Source organism: Pelophylax lessonae (genome assembly GCF_965119305.1).
Source record: "Pelophylax lessonae genome assembly, chromosome: 9".
NCBI lineage: Eukaryota > Metazoa > Chordata > Amphibia > Anura > Ranidae > Pelophylax > Pelophylax lessonae.
The window spans coordinates 102,056,344-102,073,151 of record NC_138776.1 but is presented as its reverse complement, the minus strand read 5'-3'; the positions used below and the strand labels follow the sequence as shown (position 1 = coordinate 102,073,151).

Genomic DNA, 16,808 nt, shown 5'->3' with positions numbered 1-16,808 from the left:
AAAAATGCCCGATAAATGCCTGCAAGAAAAAAAGCCAGCCGCAGAGAAGCCATATTCCTGAAAATATAAGAAAAATGCTGTTTTTTAGGGGTTCTGGACATGCTACAGAGCTGAAACTTGACAGGTACACTTTTTAGACCCCCCAGACACTAAATACAAAAAATGACATGCCTGCCTAAAAAAATGCCCGCTAAATGCCTGCAAGAGAAAAAGCCAGCCGCAGAGAAGCCGTATTCCTGAAAATATAAGAAAAATGCTGTTTTTTTAGGGGTTCTGGACATGCTACAGAGCTGAAACTTGACAGGTACACTTTTTAGACCCCCCAGACACTAAATACAGAAAATGACATGCCTGCCTAAAAAAATGCCCGATAAATGCCTGCAAGAGAAAAAGCCAGCCACAGAGAAGCCGTATTCCTGAAAATATAATAAAAATGCTGTTTTTTAGGGGTTCTGGACATGCTACAGAGCTGAAACTTGACAGGTACACTTTTTAGACCCCCCAGACACTGAATACAAAAAATGACATGCCTGCCTAAAAAAATGCCCGATAAATGCCTGCAAGAGAAAAAGCCAGCCGCAGAGAAGCCGTATTACTGAAAATATAATAAAAATGCTGTTTTTTAGGGGTTCTGGACATGCTACAGAGCTGAAACTTGACAGGTACACTTTTTAGACCTCCCAGACACTAAATACAAAAAATGACATGCCTGCCTAAAAAAATGCCCGCTAAATGCCTGCAAGAGAAAAAGCCAGCCGCAGAGAAGCCGTATTCCTGAAAATATAAGAAAAATGCAGTTTTTTTAGGGGTTCTGGACATGCTACAGAGCTGAAACTTGACAGGTACACTTTTTAGACCCCCCAGACACTAAATACAGAAAATGACATGCCTGCCTAAAAAAATGCCCGCTAAATGCCTGCAAGAGAAAAAGCCAGCCACAGAGAAGCCGTATTCCTGAAAATATAATAAAAATGCTGTTTTTTAGGGGTTCTGGACATGCTACAGAGCTGAAACTTGACAGGTACACTTTTTAGACCCCCCAGACACTAAATACAAAAAATGACATGCCTGCCTAAAAAAATGCCCGCTAAATGCCTGCAAGAGAAAAAGCCAGCCGCAGAGAAGCCGTATTCCTGAAAATATAAGAAAAATGCTGTTTTTTAGGGGTTCTGGACATGGTACAGAGCTGAAACTTGACAGGTACACTTTTTAGACCCCCCAGACACTAAATACAGAAAATGACATGCCTGCCTAAAAAAATGCCCGATAAATGCCTGCAAGAGAAAAAGCCAGCCACAGAGAAGCCGTATTCCTGAAAATATAATAAAAATGCTGTTTTTTAGGGGTTCTGGACATGCTACAGAGCTGAAACTTGACAGGTACACTTTTTAGACCCCCCAGACACTGAATATAAAAAATGACATGCCTGCCTAAAAAAATGCCCGATAAATGCCTGCAAGAGAAAAAGCCAGCCGCAGAGAAGCCGTATTACTGAAAATATAATAAAAATGCTGTTTTTTAGGGGTTCTGGACATGCTACAGAGCTGAAACTTGACAGGTACACTTTTTAGACCCCCCAGACACTAAATACAAAAAATGACATGCCTGCCTAAAAAAATGCCCGCTAAATGCCTGCAAGAGAAAAAGCCAGCCGCAGAGAAGCCGTATTCCTGAAAATATAAGAAAAATGCTGTTTTTTAGGGGTTCTGGACATGCTACAGAGCTGAAACTTGACAGGTACACTTTTTAGACCCCCCAGATGCTAAATCCAAAGAAATTTTTTATTTTTATTTATTTTTTAATTTTTCCAATAATTGGCTCTCTATCAAAAAATTATAATTTTTAAGAACTTTTTTTTTGCGTGATCCCTCTCCGGCATGCCACAGTCCAGGTGTTAGTCCCCTTGAAACAACTTTTCCATCACTATTGTGGCCAGAAAGAGTCCCTGTGTGTTTTAAAATTCGCCTGCCTATTGAAGTCTATGGCGGTTCGCCTGGTTCGCCGGTTCGCGAACATTTGCCAATGTTCGCGTTCGCCGTTCGCGAACGGCGAATTTTAGGTTCGCGACATCACTAATGGAGTCACAGACCAATCTAACCAGAGATTATTCTATTACATGCCTACTTTTAACTGTACAAATGTTGCCTGACATTTGGTATTATTAAATGTTTTAAAAGTCTACACTTTGAGGCGCCTCTTCTTCTCTCTCTCTCTCTCTCTCTCTCTCTCTCACTCACTCTCTCTCACGCTCTGTGTCTTTCATGCACCCTACCTTCTTCTTTCAATCAGGCTGACTTCAGGGTTGGTGCCCTTGAGTTCTTTACTAGTCTCAAAAGTCACATGTCCCTATGGAATATTACGTAGTGATGGTTCCCAAATTCTTTAGATATCTTGTTTGAGAGATTGGTTGCATGACTGGGCAACCTCAGTCTTATCATTGGAGATAAGATTGACTGTTTCTGTATTCCATTGTCCCTCAGTGGACTTGATGTAAACTATATTCCATTGCTCTATGTCTGTGTAGGCTTTATAAATCAAGAGATTCTGCTTGCTGGGCTCTAATGAATCGTTTCTAATTAACAAGCAAAAAATTTGGGGGAGCATACCCATGTATTTCTAAAGCTGGTGCAGCTATGAACCAAGAGACATGTATATTAAAAAAGAATAGCGCACACATGCAAAAGAAACTACCAAATTTGAAGACAATCCATCAATAAAAATGGGGGTTTGGTCCCACCATATGGCCATATAGTGCTCAAGCCCACCACTGCGTCAAAGTACCCCATTGTCAGTAGGTCCTACACTAACCATGAGAAAGAGATGAATCTAGCCTTTCTAACCCTTGGAGATAACACTCCTTGCTGGGAAAGATGTGCAAATGCACTGCAGGGGACTCCTCCTATATCTACTTGATAGTGGACACTGATAGAGTACAGGTGTGTGGGGGGGGGGGTGGGGTGGGGTTGCTCAACCTCGGTCGTCTGGTCAGACTGAATACATAATAAACAAGCAAAAAATTTGGGGGAGCATACCCATGTATTTCTAAATCAGTTCTAATTGATTAGACCTACCAAGGAAGCACAAAACAGATGGAGCAATCCTGACTTTAGTGTCCCAGAGACCCTGAATTTTGGAAGCAAAATTACAAAAAAAGACACTGTCCCTCCCATCCTGTAGGTTCTCTTTATATCCATAATCTGGAACGACATTTCAATGTGCTTGTTGATACCTGCAAGTAAAACCAGAACCTTTGCCTCATCAGTTCAGCCATAACAGAGCTCTTTGATGGTACCTTGTTTACAAGACAGTAGTAATATGTTGGGGTGAGAAACAAATAAAGAATCTACAGTATGGCTGAAGTATATCCAAAGCCGAAAGTTTTTCTTACATTGGATAGAGTAGGAGAGAGCTAAAAACCTATGCTGCCTTTTTTGCCATCCGTATCTCATTTGGGAGATTTCCCTTAACTTCCTGTCCTAAAGACTAAACAGGAAGTGAGTGGCTGTTTTTTTTCAATGTGAGAGATATCCTCCTTTTGACAGTTATCATACAGGTGTTCCCATTAGACAATTCTATTTCTGTTCTGGTGGTGACTCAAAGTTTTTGGATTTACCCTCTTTTTCATTTCTTGTGAAATTGATGATCAGAACACAGAAATCTAAAAAAATGTTTTGCCTTTAGTTATTTTTTAAGTTGGACTTGTACAATAGTTCACAAAGGCAGAATGGTACTGTTCTCATTTTTATGGATGAAATTAAATATTTACTATTTGGAAGGATCACACCATATTGAGAGGGATGAGCGGTAAGGTTATAGCTTTGGTGTAGACTTCACTACACAGGCTGCTGATACCACAGAGGAAGTGAAAGTCATTGAGCAGTGAGAAGCTAGTTGAATGTTATTGATCCATGTGTAAAGCGTTACTTAGGGATTTCCTGTTGCTCAGCTGTTCTTAACCTATGAATGTGGGAAATATAATCATAAATACAGTAAGTAACCTTACACACACACGCACATATACTGTATGGGTTATTTCTCTGTACATACTGCTTGTCTTATGTCTGCTTTGATGAACAACATAATATTTTACAAACTGTTTAGCTTGAATAAAATATTTCAAGCTTATTATTATTATTATTATACAGGATTTATATAGCACCAACAGTTTGCGCAGCTCTTTAAAAATGGGGGGAGACAGTACAGTTACAGAACTACTTAAAACAGGAGAATCTAGTGGGCCTTGAACACTATATTACCAAAAGTATTGGGACGCCTGCCTTTACATGCACATGAACTTTAATGGCATCCCAGTCTTACTACGTAGGTTTTAATATTGAGTTGGCCCACCCTTTGCAACTATAACAGCTTCAACTCTTCTAGGAAGGCTGTCCAGGTTTAGGAGTGTGTCTATAGGAATGTTTGACCATTCCTTAGGAAGTGTATTTGTGAGGCCAGGCACTGATGTGGACGAGAAGGCCTGGCTCAGTCTTATTCATCCCAAAGGTGTTCTATCGGGTTGAGGTCAGGACTCTATGCAGGCCAGTCAAGTTACTCCACCCCAAACTCACTCATCCATGGCTTTATGGACCTTGCTTTGTGCACTGGTCAATATAATTTGGTGGAGGGGGGGATTATGGTGAGGGGTTGGGCTTGGCCCCTTAGTTCCAGTGAAGGGAACTCTTAAGGTGTCAGCATACTAAGACATTTTGGATGATTTCATGCCCCAGCGACCCACTTCCGCTGTGAATGGACACAGCAGGAGCCAATCAATGGGTCTGGCAGGATGTTCCTTGGGACCCACTGATTATTCAGGAAAAAAGGCAGCACGTTGGTCTATGTAAACAAGGCAGACCGCTGTTCTGTGAGAGGGTAATGTGCTGATCCTGTATTCCTGCTAAGCAGGAACACAGATCTTTACACTCCCCCAGTCATAGCATATCCCCCACAGTTAGTAAACACTCCCAGGGAACACAGTTAACCCTTTGATCGCCCCTGATGTTAACCCCTTCCCTGCCAGTGTCATTAGTACATTAACCATGCAGATTTTTTAGCACTAATCAAACAAAAAGTGTCAACATTTTCAGTTAGGTGTCCGATTTGTCCACGGCAATTTTGCAGTCCTACTATAAGTCGCTGATCACCACCATTACTAGTAGAAAAAATAAATAAATCAATAAAAATATACCATAGTTTGTAGCCGCTATACCTTTTGCACAAACCAATCAATATACACTTATTGGGATTTTTCAGAATACACATTGGCCCAAATTAATGAAGAAATTCGATTTTTTTAATTTTTTTTAATTGGGAATGTTTTATAGCAGAAAGTAAAATATATATATATATATTTTTTTTTTTCAAAATTGTTGGCTTTTTTTGTATATAGCGCAAAAAATAAAAACCACAGAGGTGATCAAATACCACCAAAAGAAAGGTCTGTTTGTGAGAAAAAAAGGACATAAATTGTATTTGGGTCTAGAGTCACGTGAATGGGCAATTGTCAGTTAAAGTAGCGTAGTGCTGTATCGCAAAAAATGGCCTGGTCAGGAAGGAGGGGAAACCCTTCTGGGGCTGAAGTGGTTAAAGGGCAGTGGAAAGGGGTTAAAAATGTATCACCCATCATACTAAACTTTTCAAAATACTTTTTCATCATTGGGCTCACTACCTATTATCGTATTGTTTTGACCAAAATGCCGCATTCTTTTATTATGTTACAAATGGAATAGAAGTAATGCCATTATATGTCTGTCTTCCTTAAACATAGCTTTTTCTTTCCAGGAGGTGTGTGAAGGAATGGGAGGAGCCTCATGACAGCGTTCTCTACTGCATGCAGAGTGATGGGAATCACATGATAGCCACTGGATCGTCTTACTATGGAGTTGTGAGATTGTGGGACAAGAGAATGAGCCAATGTTTACAGGTATGGTTAGTGGTCTGTGCCAACCATAGTGACCTATACCCTGGGGGTTGATTTGGTGAAGCTTCAAAACATTCACTAAGCAGCTGCACTTGCAAAGTCTATTTGCCTTTAGTAAATCAACCCTACTGTGTTTTCTATTCATGCATGTTATCACCAGCATTCTGTACTGTATGCAATGCATAATGCCGTTGACGTGAATCCTTAACATATACGAATAAAAATGCCAAAAGCAAAGTGAGGGGTTAATTGTTACTGACTAACCAAATAGATAAATGGTGTGGGTGCAATTACTTAACCATTTCCTGCCGGCGCTATAGCTGAAAGATGGCTACAGTGTGGGCTTCTCCTGCCGGGAGGGAGTACATGCATCCTTCAGACTCACAGATCAGGGTAAAGGGCCAATCACAGCGGCCCTTTACGACGTGATCAGCTGTCAGCCAATGACAGCTGATCACAGGATGTAAATACAAGCCGGTTATCGGCTTTTTTTTTCTTACGCTAACAGCGTGAGAAGAGAAGAAGAGAGCTGGTAACCGGCTTGTGTTAGGAACATGTGCATTGATAATCCCAACAGTGCCCACCAGTGCTGCCAATCAGTGCCCACCTGTGCTGCCAATCAGTGCCCGCCAGTGCCACCTATCAGTGCCAATCAGTGCTGTCAATTAGTGCCCATTAGTACTTTCTCATCAGTGTCACCTATCAGTGCTGCCTATCAGTGTCGCCTATCAGTGTCCATCAGTGACGCTTTATCAGTTACCATTAGTGCCCATCAGTGCAGCCTATCAGCACACATTAGTGAAGGAGAAAAATTGCCTGCTTGCAAAATATTATAAAAAACTATAAAAATAGTTACCTTTTTTTTTTTTTCTCAAAATTTTCAGTCTGTTTTCATTTGTTTAGCAAAAAAAATTAAAAAAAACAGTGTCGATTAAAGTGGATCTCCACCCAATAAAGGGAAGCTCCGCTTGTTTGCTTCCAAAACCCCCCCCCCAGCTGCCACATTTAGCACCTTTTAGGGGGAGGAGGGAGAGGGTACCTGTTTTTGACAGGTAACCGCTCCCACTTCCTGGTGACTTTGCTCCCCTCCTCCTTCCCCCACTGCCGGGCCATTCACAAAGTGCAGGGTGCCTAGTAGGGAACCGGTTGTGAAGCCACATGGCTTCACTGCCATTTTCCCTTATAAGAAATAGCAGTGGCAGCACCCGAGAACTGATAGAAAAATTGGCTAGGGTGCCGACATCGTGGGATACCTGGACAGGCAAGTGTCCTAATATTAAAAGTCAGCAACTACAATTTTTGTAGCTGCTGACTTTTATTTTTTTTGGTAGGGGGGGGGGGGAGGGGCTGAAGCTCCGCTTTAAATACCACCAAAATACTGCTCTATTTGTGTGAAAAAAAAATGATAAAAATTTCATATAGGTAGTATTGCATGACCGCCCAATTGTCATTCAAAGTGTGACAGCTCTGAAAGCTGAATATTGGCCTGGACAGGAATGAAAGGAAAGTGCCCAGTAGTCAAGTGGTTAAAACAGCAAACTACAAAAATAACCAGCTGTGTAGGACAGACTGTGTAAAGTAGGCAATACTCATCACCCAGGCAGTATAGTTAATGCAAAAAGTTTATTTGAATTAGTTAAAAACATTGTGGAAATTCCACATGCAAATCGAAAACTAGCTCTCTGAAAATGGACGTCCATGAGAATAAAGGGAAACCCCTCCATACACAATGCAACTCTATAGTTGTTGTGTCAAGCACCTATATTGGTAATTGAGGTATCTGCATGGATCGCTTGATTCAATAATAACTTGTATTCCATGCATCCAAATTATTTCATATAATGTAGATAAATATAAGGCTCCAGACAACACACGATATCAGTGGACAACAAGCTAGCTAGCAGTAACACAGTTCAGTCAGAGATGCCTGAGAGGAATAAAAATGCAGCAGAAATTGAAAAGGGAGCAGAGTGGGAAGCCGCAGGATATATATCCACTGCTACACTCTTTTTCCACTTACTGCTTCACCGCCCGTGTAGTTGTCAGGTGTTTTTCATCTCTCAGTGCCCCATCTGGATTGCTTGTTGCAAAGAGTTGCCGAGCCGTCACAACCTCTCATTGCATGTTGCCCGCGAAGCCGGATTATTCAGTGGATGCATGGTGGTCAGAAACCCAGGTGACTGTTATCTTTCCAGTCCGTTCTGTTCTGTCCGAATGGACATAGACAGGCATGGGGGCACTAGGGCACCATATCCGGGTGCAATGACGTCACTAAGTTGACGCCAATCAGCAAACTTTTTCAGAACAAGGAGGAGTTAGTCTAATGTTCCTTAAATACCCTCAGTGTCTGAGGGTTTAGGGTTTATCGGCTCCCCCCCTGTGTTGAAATGTCATCGCTACTAACTTGCATTCTTGTATCTTCAAATAGTTTAATACAGGCAGCAGAAATATGGTTTTTGGGTGGGGCTGGTGAGCTTTTATATCTTCTTAAAGCGGATCTTCACCCCCAAAATAAACTTCCCTCCTCTCCTCCCCACTACACTTTTCCAGGGCCATCTTGAACGCAAGGCAAAAGTGGCAGCTGCCCAGGGCCCCGGTTGGCTTCAGATTTGCTCATGTGCAGTTCCGAAGCCAGCCGAATGCTAACTGGGCGGAGTCGGACGGTGTAGCGGTGGGGGGGTCCGGGAGGATATGTCCCTCGCTCTCTCCCAGCAGGGTGCTCTATTATCTCAAGTCCCAACCAACCACCTCCTGATTCGCCGTCACATGACCTCCACATTTCCCTAACAGCCGATCACTCTGCCCCCTAACATGCAGAGCTGTGACCAGTGGGACGGGGGAGGGAGGCCCACTCCGCCCTCTTCTGTAGAGTCTGGGACCTGTCCTCACTGTCGGTGTCACACAGAGCAGTAAGTTAATGACATGTGTGGGGACAATAAGAGCTCCTGATGTGGTGATCAGGAAGGACCATTATGAGTGCATAGCAGCAAATGTACAGGGACAGGAGATCTGACAGTACATGGGGAGGTGCAGTGGCCAGTACACTTTCGGTCTCTGACAATCTTCTTTAGTATGTCTGCAGTCTCTTACCATCTCCTGTAGTACATCTGCAGTCTCTAACCAACTCCTACTATATAAAACACACAGAGGGCGCACCGACCTAGTGCATTATCAGAGCCACTCTGAAGAAGAGGAATTCCTTGAAACGCGTCAACCCAAGGGGTCTTCAGTGACTGTTACACCCATACGTATTGATACATTGGATGGAATGTACAGTGATCTGTGATGCGCAATTTCTTTCTGTCTTTGTGAGTACATTACTTACCGTGCTTTTATCTAATAAATGATTTGTCTCTGGATAATTCACTAGGTCGGTGCGCCCTCTGTGTCTTTTATATAGTTGCAGTGTTCGACTCTTCGACTCCCCTAAGTCTTTGAGGGCAGCAAGACCGTGGTTACCCGTTTCTAAGAGTAATGAAGACATAAAGTACATTCATCCGGAGGGGCCATTTTCCTAAGCACAGGAGGCATTGTGTGTGTGTGACTGTTTCTAACCAACTCCTGAAGTACACCTGCTGTCTCCGACCATCTCCTGTAGTACATCTGCTGTCTCCGACCATCTCCTGTAGTACATCTGCTGTCTCCGACCATCTCCTGTAGTACATCTGCTGTCTCCGACCATCTCCTGTAGTACATCTTCAGTCTCCGACCATCTCCTATAGTACTATAAGCTCCATGCCCAAGAGGGTTAAGGCAGTGCTGGAAAATAATGGTGGCCACACAAAATATTGACATATTTGGCCCAATTTGGACATTTTTACCTGGGGTGTACTCACTTTTGTTGCCAGTGGTTTAGACATTAACCACTTCAGGCCCGGAAGGTTTTACCCCCTTAATGTCCATGTAATTTTTTGCGATTCGGCACTGCGTTGCTTTAACTAACAATTGCGCGTTCGTGCGACGCTTTACCCAAATACAATTGATGTCCTTCTTTTCCCACAAATAGAGCTTTCCTTTGGTGGTATTTGATCACCTCTGTGGTTTTTATATTTTGCGCTATAAACAAGAAAAAAATTATTTTTTTTTTGGAAAAAAAAAACAATATTTTTTACTTTTTGCTATAAAACATTCCTAATAAATTTTTAAAAAGATCTAATTTTTTTTATCAGTTTAGGTCAATTTGTATTCTGCTACATATTTTTGGTAAGAAAAAGTGTATATTAATTGATTTGCGCAAAAGTTATAGCATTTACAAACTAAGGGATAGATTTTTTGCCTTTTTTTTTTTGTTGTTTTGATTAGTAATGGCGGCGACATTGCGGTGGACAAATCTGACACTAAGTGACACTTTTTGGGGACCAGTGACACCAATACAGTGATCAGTGCTAAATAATATGCACTGTTACTGTATAAATGACACTGGCAAGGAAGGGGTTAATACTTGGGCGATCAAGGGGTTAAGTGTGAGCCTAAATTGTGCTTACTCACTGTGTGGGGGGGGGGGCTCTGTGACAGGCACACAGAGATCAGTGTTTCAGCTTAGCTGAGACACAATCTCATTGTGCCTGTCTGACAGGAGAGCCGTCTGCCTTGTTTACATAAGCAGGCGGCTCTCCTGTCAGATTCCCTGAAGCTTGCAGGAGGGCCCGGCGGTGATCGCACCTACTACTCCCACGTTCTGGCTTCTGCTGTGTCTAATCATGCCACCGCCGAGACCACATGCACATAATCATGTAGATCTACGCCCTGCCGCAGTATATCTGCATGGGACGGTCGGCAAGTGGTTAATGGCTGTGTGCTGAGTTATTTTGAGGGGACAGCAAATTTACACTGTTATACAAGCTGTACACTCACTACTTTACATTGTAGCAAAGTGTAATTTCTTCAGTGTTGTCACATGAAAATATCATAAAATATTTACAAAAATGTGAAGGGTGTACTCACTTTTGTGAGATACTGTATGTCTGCAGTCTCTAATCATCTCTTTTAGTATGTCTGCAGTCTCTGACCATCTCTCCTGTAAGTAGGCCTGCAGACTCTGACCATTTCCTGTAATATGTCTGCAGTCTCTGACCATCTCCTGTAGTATCTCTGCAGTCTCTGACCATCTCCTGTATCATGTTTGCAGTCTCTGACCATCTCCTGTATAATGTTTGCAGTCTCTGACCATCTGTCCTGTAGTACGTCTGCAGTCTCTGACCATCTCTCCTGTACATAGTTACATAGTTAGTAAGGTTGAAAAAAGACATCAGTCCATCCAGTTCAACCTATGATGCGTGTGTGTGTTTGCTTTTAACCGTACATTGTATACCCCTGTATGTTGTGGTCTTTAAGGTGTCCATCTAATAGTTTTTTGAAACTATCGATGCTCCCTGCTGATACGACTGCTTGTGGAAAAGAATTCCACATCCTTACTGCTCTTACAGTGAAGAACCCCTTACGCACTTTAAGGTTAAACCGCCTTTCCTCTAGTTTTAGTGAGTGGCCACGTGTCTTATTGTATCTCCTTTCTCTGAATAGTTTGTTCCTTATGCTCGGGTCACCAGTACAGTATTTGTACATTGATATCATATCCCCCCTCAATCGTCTTTTCTCCAGAGAGAAAAGGTTCAGTGCTTGTAGTCTTTCCTCATAGCTGATGTCCTCCATTCCCCTAATTATTTTTGTTGCTTTTCTCTGGACTTTCTCCAATTCCAGCACATCCTTCCTGAGGACCGGTGCCCAGAACTGGACAGCATACTCCAGATGAGTCTTGTAGAGTGGGAGAATAATCTCTTTATTTCTGGAGTGAATCCCCTTTTTTATACATCCCAGTATTCTGTTGGCTTTGCTTGCGGCGGCTTGGCATTGCATGCCACTGCCAAGCTTGTTGTCTACCAGTACCCCCAAGTCCTTTTCCATCCTAGACTCACCCAGAGGTTCCCCCCCTAGTGAGTAGCTTGCTTTCTGGTTTCTGGCCCCCAAGTGCATTACTTTACATTTATCAACATTAAACCTCATCTGCCATGTAGTTGCCCACCCCGTTATTTTGTTCAGGTCTGCTTGCAAGGTTTCCACATCCTGCATAGAAGATATTGGCATGCCTAGTTTAGTATCATCTGCAAATACTGAGATTGTACTCGATATCCCCTCCTCTAGATCATTTATGAACAAATTAAACAGGATTGGTCCCAGGACAGAACCCTGGGGGACCCCACTTTCCACACCCGCCCAATCCGAGTACTCCCCATTAATCACCACCCTCTGTACTCTCCCCTGGAGCCAGTTCTCTATCCAGGTACTCACCTTATGGTCCATACCTACCTTCCTTAGTTTGTACAGTAATCGTTTGTGGGGAACGGTGTCAAAGGCCTTTGCAAAGTCCAAATACACCACATCCACAGGCCTACCTTTATCTAGGTGGCTGCTCACTTCATCGTAGAAGGTTAATAGATTGGTTTGGCAAGAACGATTTTTCATGAATCCATGCTGATTACTACTTATAATACCGTTTTTATTACTAAAGTCTTGTATGTGGTCCCTTAACATCCCCTCCAAAATTTTGCAGACTACAGATGTTAGGCTGACCGGCCTATAGTTACCCGGGATATATCTCGGCCCCTTCTTAAATATTGGTACCACGTTGGCTTTTTTCCAATCAGCTGGCACCATACCCGTCTGTAAACTATCCTTAAAGATCAAGAATAATGGTCTGGCAATCACCTGGCTGAGCTCATTAAGAACCCTCGGGTGCAAGCCATCCGGTCCCGGGGATTTATTTATGTTAAGTTTCTCTAGTTTAGCTCTAAGTCTATCTTCTGTTAACCATGGCAGCACTTCCTGAGGTGTATTATTTAGTTCGGCCTTACAAGCTGGGTTCGTGTAGCCCCCCGATTCTTTTGTGTAGACATCATCTTTTATGGGGCCAATGTGCTCTGGCCTCGCTTTCCTACTGTTTATATACTTAAAGAACTTCTTGGGGTTCTTTTTACTCTCCTCCGCTATATGTCTCTCGTGTTCTATTTTAGCCGCCCTGATTTCATCTTTACATTTCTTATTACACTCTTTGTAATGCTTAAATGCTGCCAAAGACCCCTCAGTCTTGTATTTTTTGAAGGCCTTTTCTTTAGCACTAATATACATTTTTATGTTGGAGTTTAGCCATCCAGGGTTTATTTTTGCTCTTTTAAATTTATTTCCCTTTGGAATGCACTGGCCAATCCCCCTGTTTAGTATGCTCTTGAAGCACTCCCATTTTTCCTCCGTGTTCTTTGTTTCCAGGGTTCTATCCCAATTGATATTTTCTAGCAGCAAGCGCAGTTTAGGGAAATTGGCTCTTTTGAAATTCAGTGTCCTTATATTACCCCTCTGCTTCCTATTACTGTAATTAATACTGAAACTTATTGACCTATGGTCACTGTTTCCTAAGTTGTCCCGTATTTCTATATCCGTGATCAGGTCTGTATCGTTGGTAATCAGTAGGTCAAGTACCGCATTGTTTCTTGTCGGTGCATTCACCATCTGACCCATAAAATTGTCCTGCAAAACATTTAGGAACTGTCGAGCCTTGGCTGAGTGCGCGGTTCCTTCTGCCCAGTCTATATCTGGATAATTAAAGTCCCCCATTATAATGACATTTCCCATCCTTGCTGCCAATCCTATCTGTAAAAGGAGGGCCGCCTCACCCTCCTCCCTCTGGTTGGGGGGCCTATAGCATACGCCCAATATTACCTTCCCCGCCGTGCCATCCCTTTGAAGCTCTACCCATAGGGATTCTGCCTCATCCATAGCTCCATTATTAATATCATCCCTCATATTTACCTGTATGCTGTTCTTAATATACAGACATACCCCTCCCCCTTTTTTACCCTCTCTATCTCTGCGATAAAGGGAATACCCCTGAATGGTCGCCATCCAATCATGAGAGCTGTCAAACCAAGTCTCAGTTATCCCCACAAAATCTAAGTCCTCCTCAAACATCAGCAGCTCCAGTTCTCCCATCTTGTTGGCCAGGCTTCTGGCATTGGTATACAAACCTCTTAATTTTGATCGGTTACATTTATCCTCATTTGATGTTTTTAGGCTGCTCTCTTGATTTTTCCCCATACCCACCCTGGGTATAGGAGCTCCGAACACTGTAGTATGTCTGCAGTCTCTTGCCATCTCCTGTATTATGTCTGCAGTCTCTGACCATCTCTCCTGGAGTATGTCTGCAGTCTCTTACCATCTCCTGTATTATGTCTGCAGTCTTTGGCAGTCTACTGTTTAAATATTAATAGTCTTCGTTTCTAATAGGAGCTCTGTCGTTTTTCAGGTTGTCAGTAAAAAATGTGTTCTTTCAGTAAATCTTTCATGTTTTGTCGCTTAGGGCTGGCAACACTGTTCCTACTGCACACACTCTGCAATGTGCAGACACATAACACATGCAGCCTCCACACTGGGAGTCTACAGCATCCTGCCCAATCAGCAGCACCCCGATCATAAAAGGACAGCGCAAAGGGCCAATGTGAGTGGGGGCCTGGCTCATATAGCAGGGTGGCCGCAGCCATTGTTGGCAGGGCAGAGGGCCGGGCTCTGGAGAGGTGCTGTGCCTGGCTGGGACTGCACTGACTTGTGTGGGTTGAGCTGGCTTAGGGGAAGGAAGGTGACAGCAGAGGAGAGAGGTGTTGGCTGCCTCTGGACACCCAACAACGAGTTGCACAGGGAGAACAAACTTTGTGTAAGTAACCTCTCTATTCCCAGCCAGTTCTTCTACTGCAGGCAACATGTCTAGTCATTTATTCCTGGTAGCCCATTCTCGGGGATGCTGCTCGCATTGGGCTCTGTTCCTACCTAGACTTAGTAAACCCTTAATTGCTGTGTGTGCTCTGCCCATTGCTAATAACAAGTTCTAAGAGTTTTCTGTCTATTGGTGGCTCCCCTCACCTCCCCAGTCCATGGTTTGCTGGTAGCCAGGAGATGATGTGCTGTAACTTCTAGCAACCAATCAGTGAGCAGTATTAATGTGCAATAACTTCTAGCAACCAATCAGTGAACAGTAATGATGTGCAGTAACCGCTAGCAACAAATCAGTGAGCTGTAAAGATGTGCAGTAACCTCTAGTGACCAATCAGTGAATGTGGAATTTTTTGAGTTTTTTTTTCCGGTGGGTGGTGGTGGATATATTTACACATATAAATGTTTTTTTGACATAAGTCTGTGTTTTTTTGTTTTTGGGATGTTGTGGTGGAGAGCAAAACTGCATAGGGGGGCCAAGAATATTAAAAACGGCCCTGCACTCTGCTACACAAATATCACTTTTATTGTTTATTTACCTTTTATAATAAAAAAAAAGTTTGGTCCGCCTCCCATGCATCTCACTTGCCTAGGCAAATGACATGCACTGTGCATAGTCTTTCATTCACAAAATCAGAAAGGGTCAGGCCTAGTGGTGTGTCATTGGGAGGCCCGCTGGCTGAGCCAGGAAGAGCAGGAATTCTCCCCATGATGTCACACAAAAAACATGGTGGCGTGAGAGTGGTGGGAGAAGAGAATAGGATCTCAGCAGGACAATGTTGGATCCTCTGGGTGAGCAAGTTTTTGAATTGTGCAGAACCCACAATCCGGTAAGCAAGGGTTACAAAAAATGGGAGGCAGGGTGAAGACTCGCTTTAATGCATGGAGATGTTCAGTTTTATATGTGTATTTCATAAGTATGTCTACATATACATATATAAATGCAGAGGCATCAGATCACGTGTTTGGCTCCCATTAGAGCAACAATATGTCAGGCGCATCCTTCTGGATGAAGGTCCTGAGGATGACTCAAAATGTTAAGGATGGATCTGGAGCACTCAGTTTGAACTTTGGTTTGTAGTGGGACAAAGAAGCCTGCACTACCCAATATAGCAGGGGTCTTCAAACTATGGCCCTCCAGTTGTTCAGGTACTACAATTCCCATCATGCCTAGTCATGTCTGTGAATGCCAGAGTTTTACAATGCATCATGGGACATGTAGTCCCGCAACAGCTGGAGGGCCGTAGTTTGAGGATCCCTGCACTATAGCCTGCTGTTCATTCATTACCTCTTAAACAGATGAATAAAAGATGTATTTGTTTTAACCATAAGCATCTCTTCTCATCAATGCATATTTTTTTTTATTTCAGTCTTTCTCGCTGTCATCTCCAACAAGCAGCCCAGTGTATAGCCTCCGATTTACTACATCCCGCTTGTATGCTGCCTTGGCGACTTCACTTCAAGTTTTGGACTTCACTGTTTCCAGCCCCCAGTTCACATCCTTGTAGATGTCCGTATATACCCCAACAATCGATGGGACTTGTGTATGATATACAAGACATCTCTTCCACATAAAAGAAGCCACAAATGCAATTCTACAGGTCCCAACATGAAAGACCTCTTTTGTAATGTAAAAGTCACCATATGCTTGCAAAAAATACATTTATAGTTATTTTCCAAAGTAATTAGTTAAGGTAAATTCTAAATGTGTACTTACATACGTGCAGGAGTTTTCTATCTATAGGAGCTGAAATAAAGATTGGATTTCAGCTGTGTTTCATATAGATATATATATTTTTTTTATATATATTCACTAAACTTGCCTATGCACATGAATATCGGGCTCTCGTCACAATTTTACATTAAGGCTCTACTAAACTTTAGGTTTAAATCAGGTAAATGCATTTCAGGTGCATCACAACAAAGGTTGAGTATAAATGTCTGTCCTCTGTTAAAATACCGTAGAGAAGGGCCCTTGCTCTCTGTGTGGAAGCAGGGATCTTTCTGCACCGCCTGCTGAGTCAGACCATTGCGTAGCAAACAACAAAACTCATGCTACCTGCTGATTGCTTTAGATCTGATTAGCAGGGTGGTGGGGGAGGGGGTCAGACCTTTTCAAAGGGACCACTGCTTCCAC

The 16,808-nt window shown here is 42.8% G+C and overlaps 1 protein-coding gene across 1 annotated transcript in view; it reads left to right on the top strand.

Moving 5' to 3' along the window:
• The window catches only part of FBXW4 (F-box and WD repeat domain containing 4), a 330,357-nt gene extending 313,985 nt beyond the window's left edge, over window positions 1-16,372 (top strand). The window contains exons 8-9 of the mRNA XM_082268344.1: window positions 5,779-5,920; window positions 16,042-16,372. Coding sequence (XP_082124470.1) covers window positions 5,779-5,920; window positions 16,042-16,179 — 280 coding nt within the window. The 3' untranslated portion in view covers window positions 16,180-16,372. The remainder of the gene's footprint in view (window positions 1-5,778; window positions 5,921-16,041) is intronic.
• The last annotated feature ends 436 nt before the right edge of the window (window positions 16,373-16,808 follow it).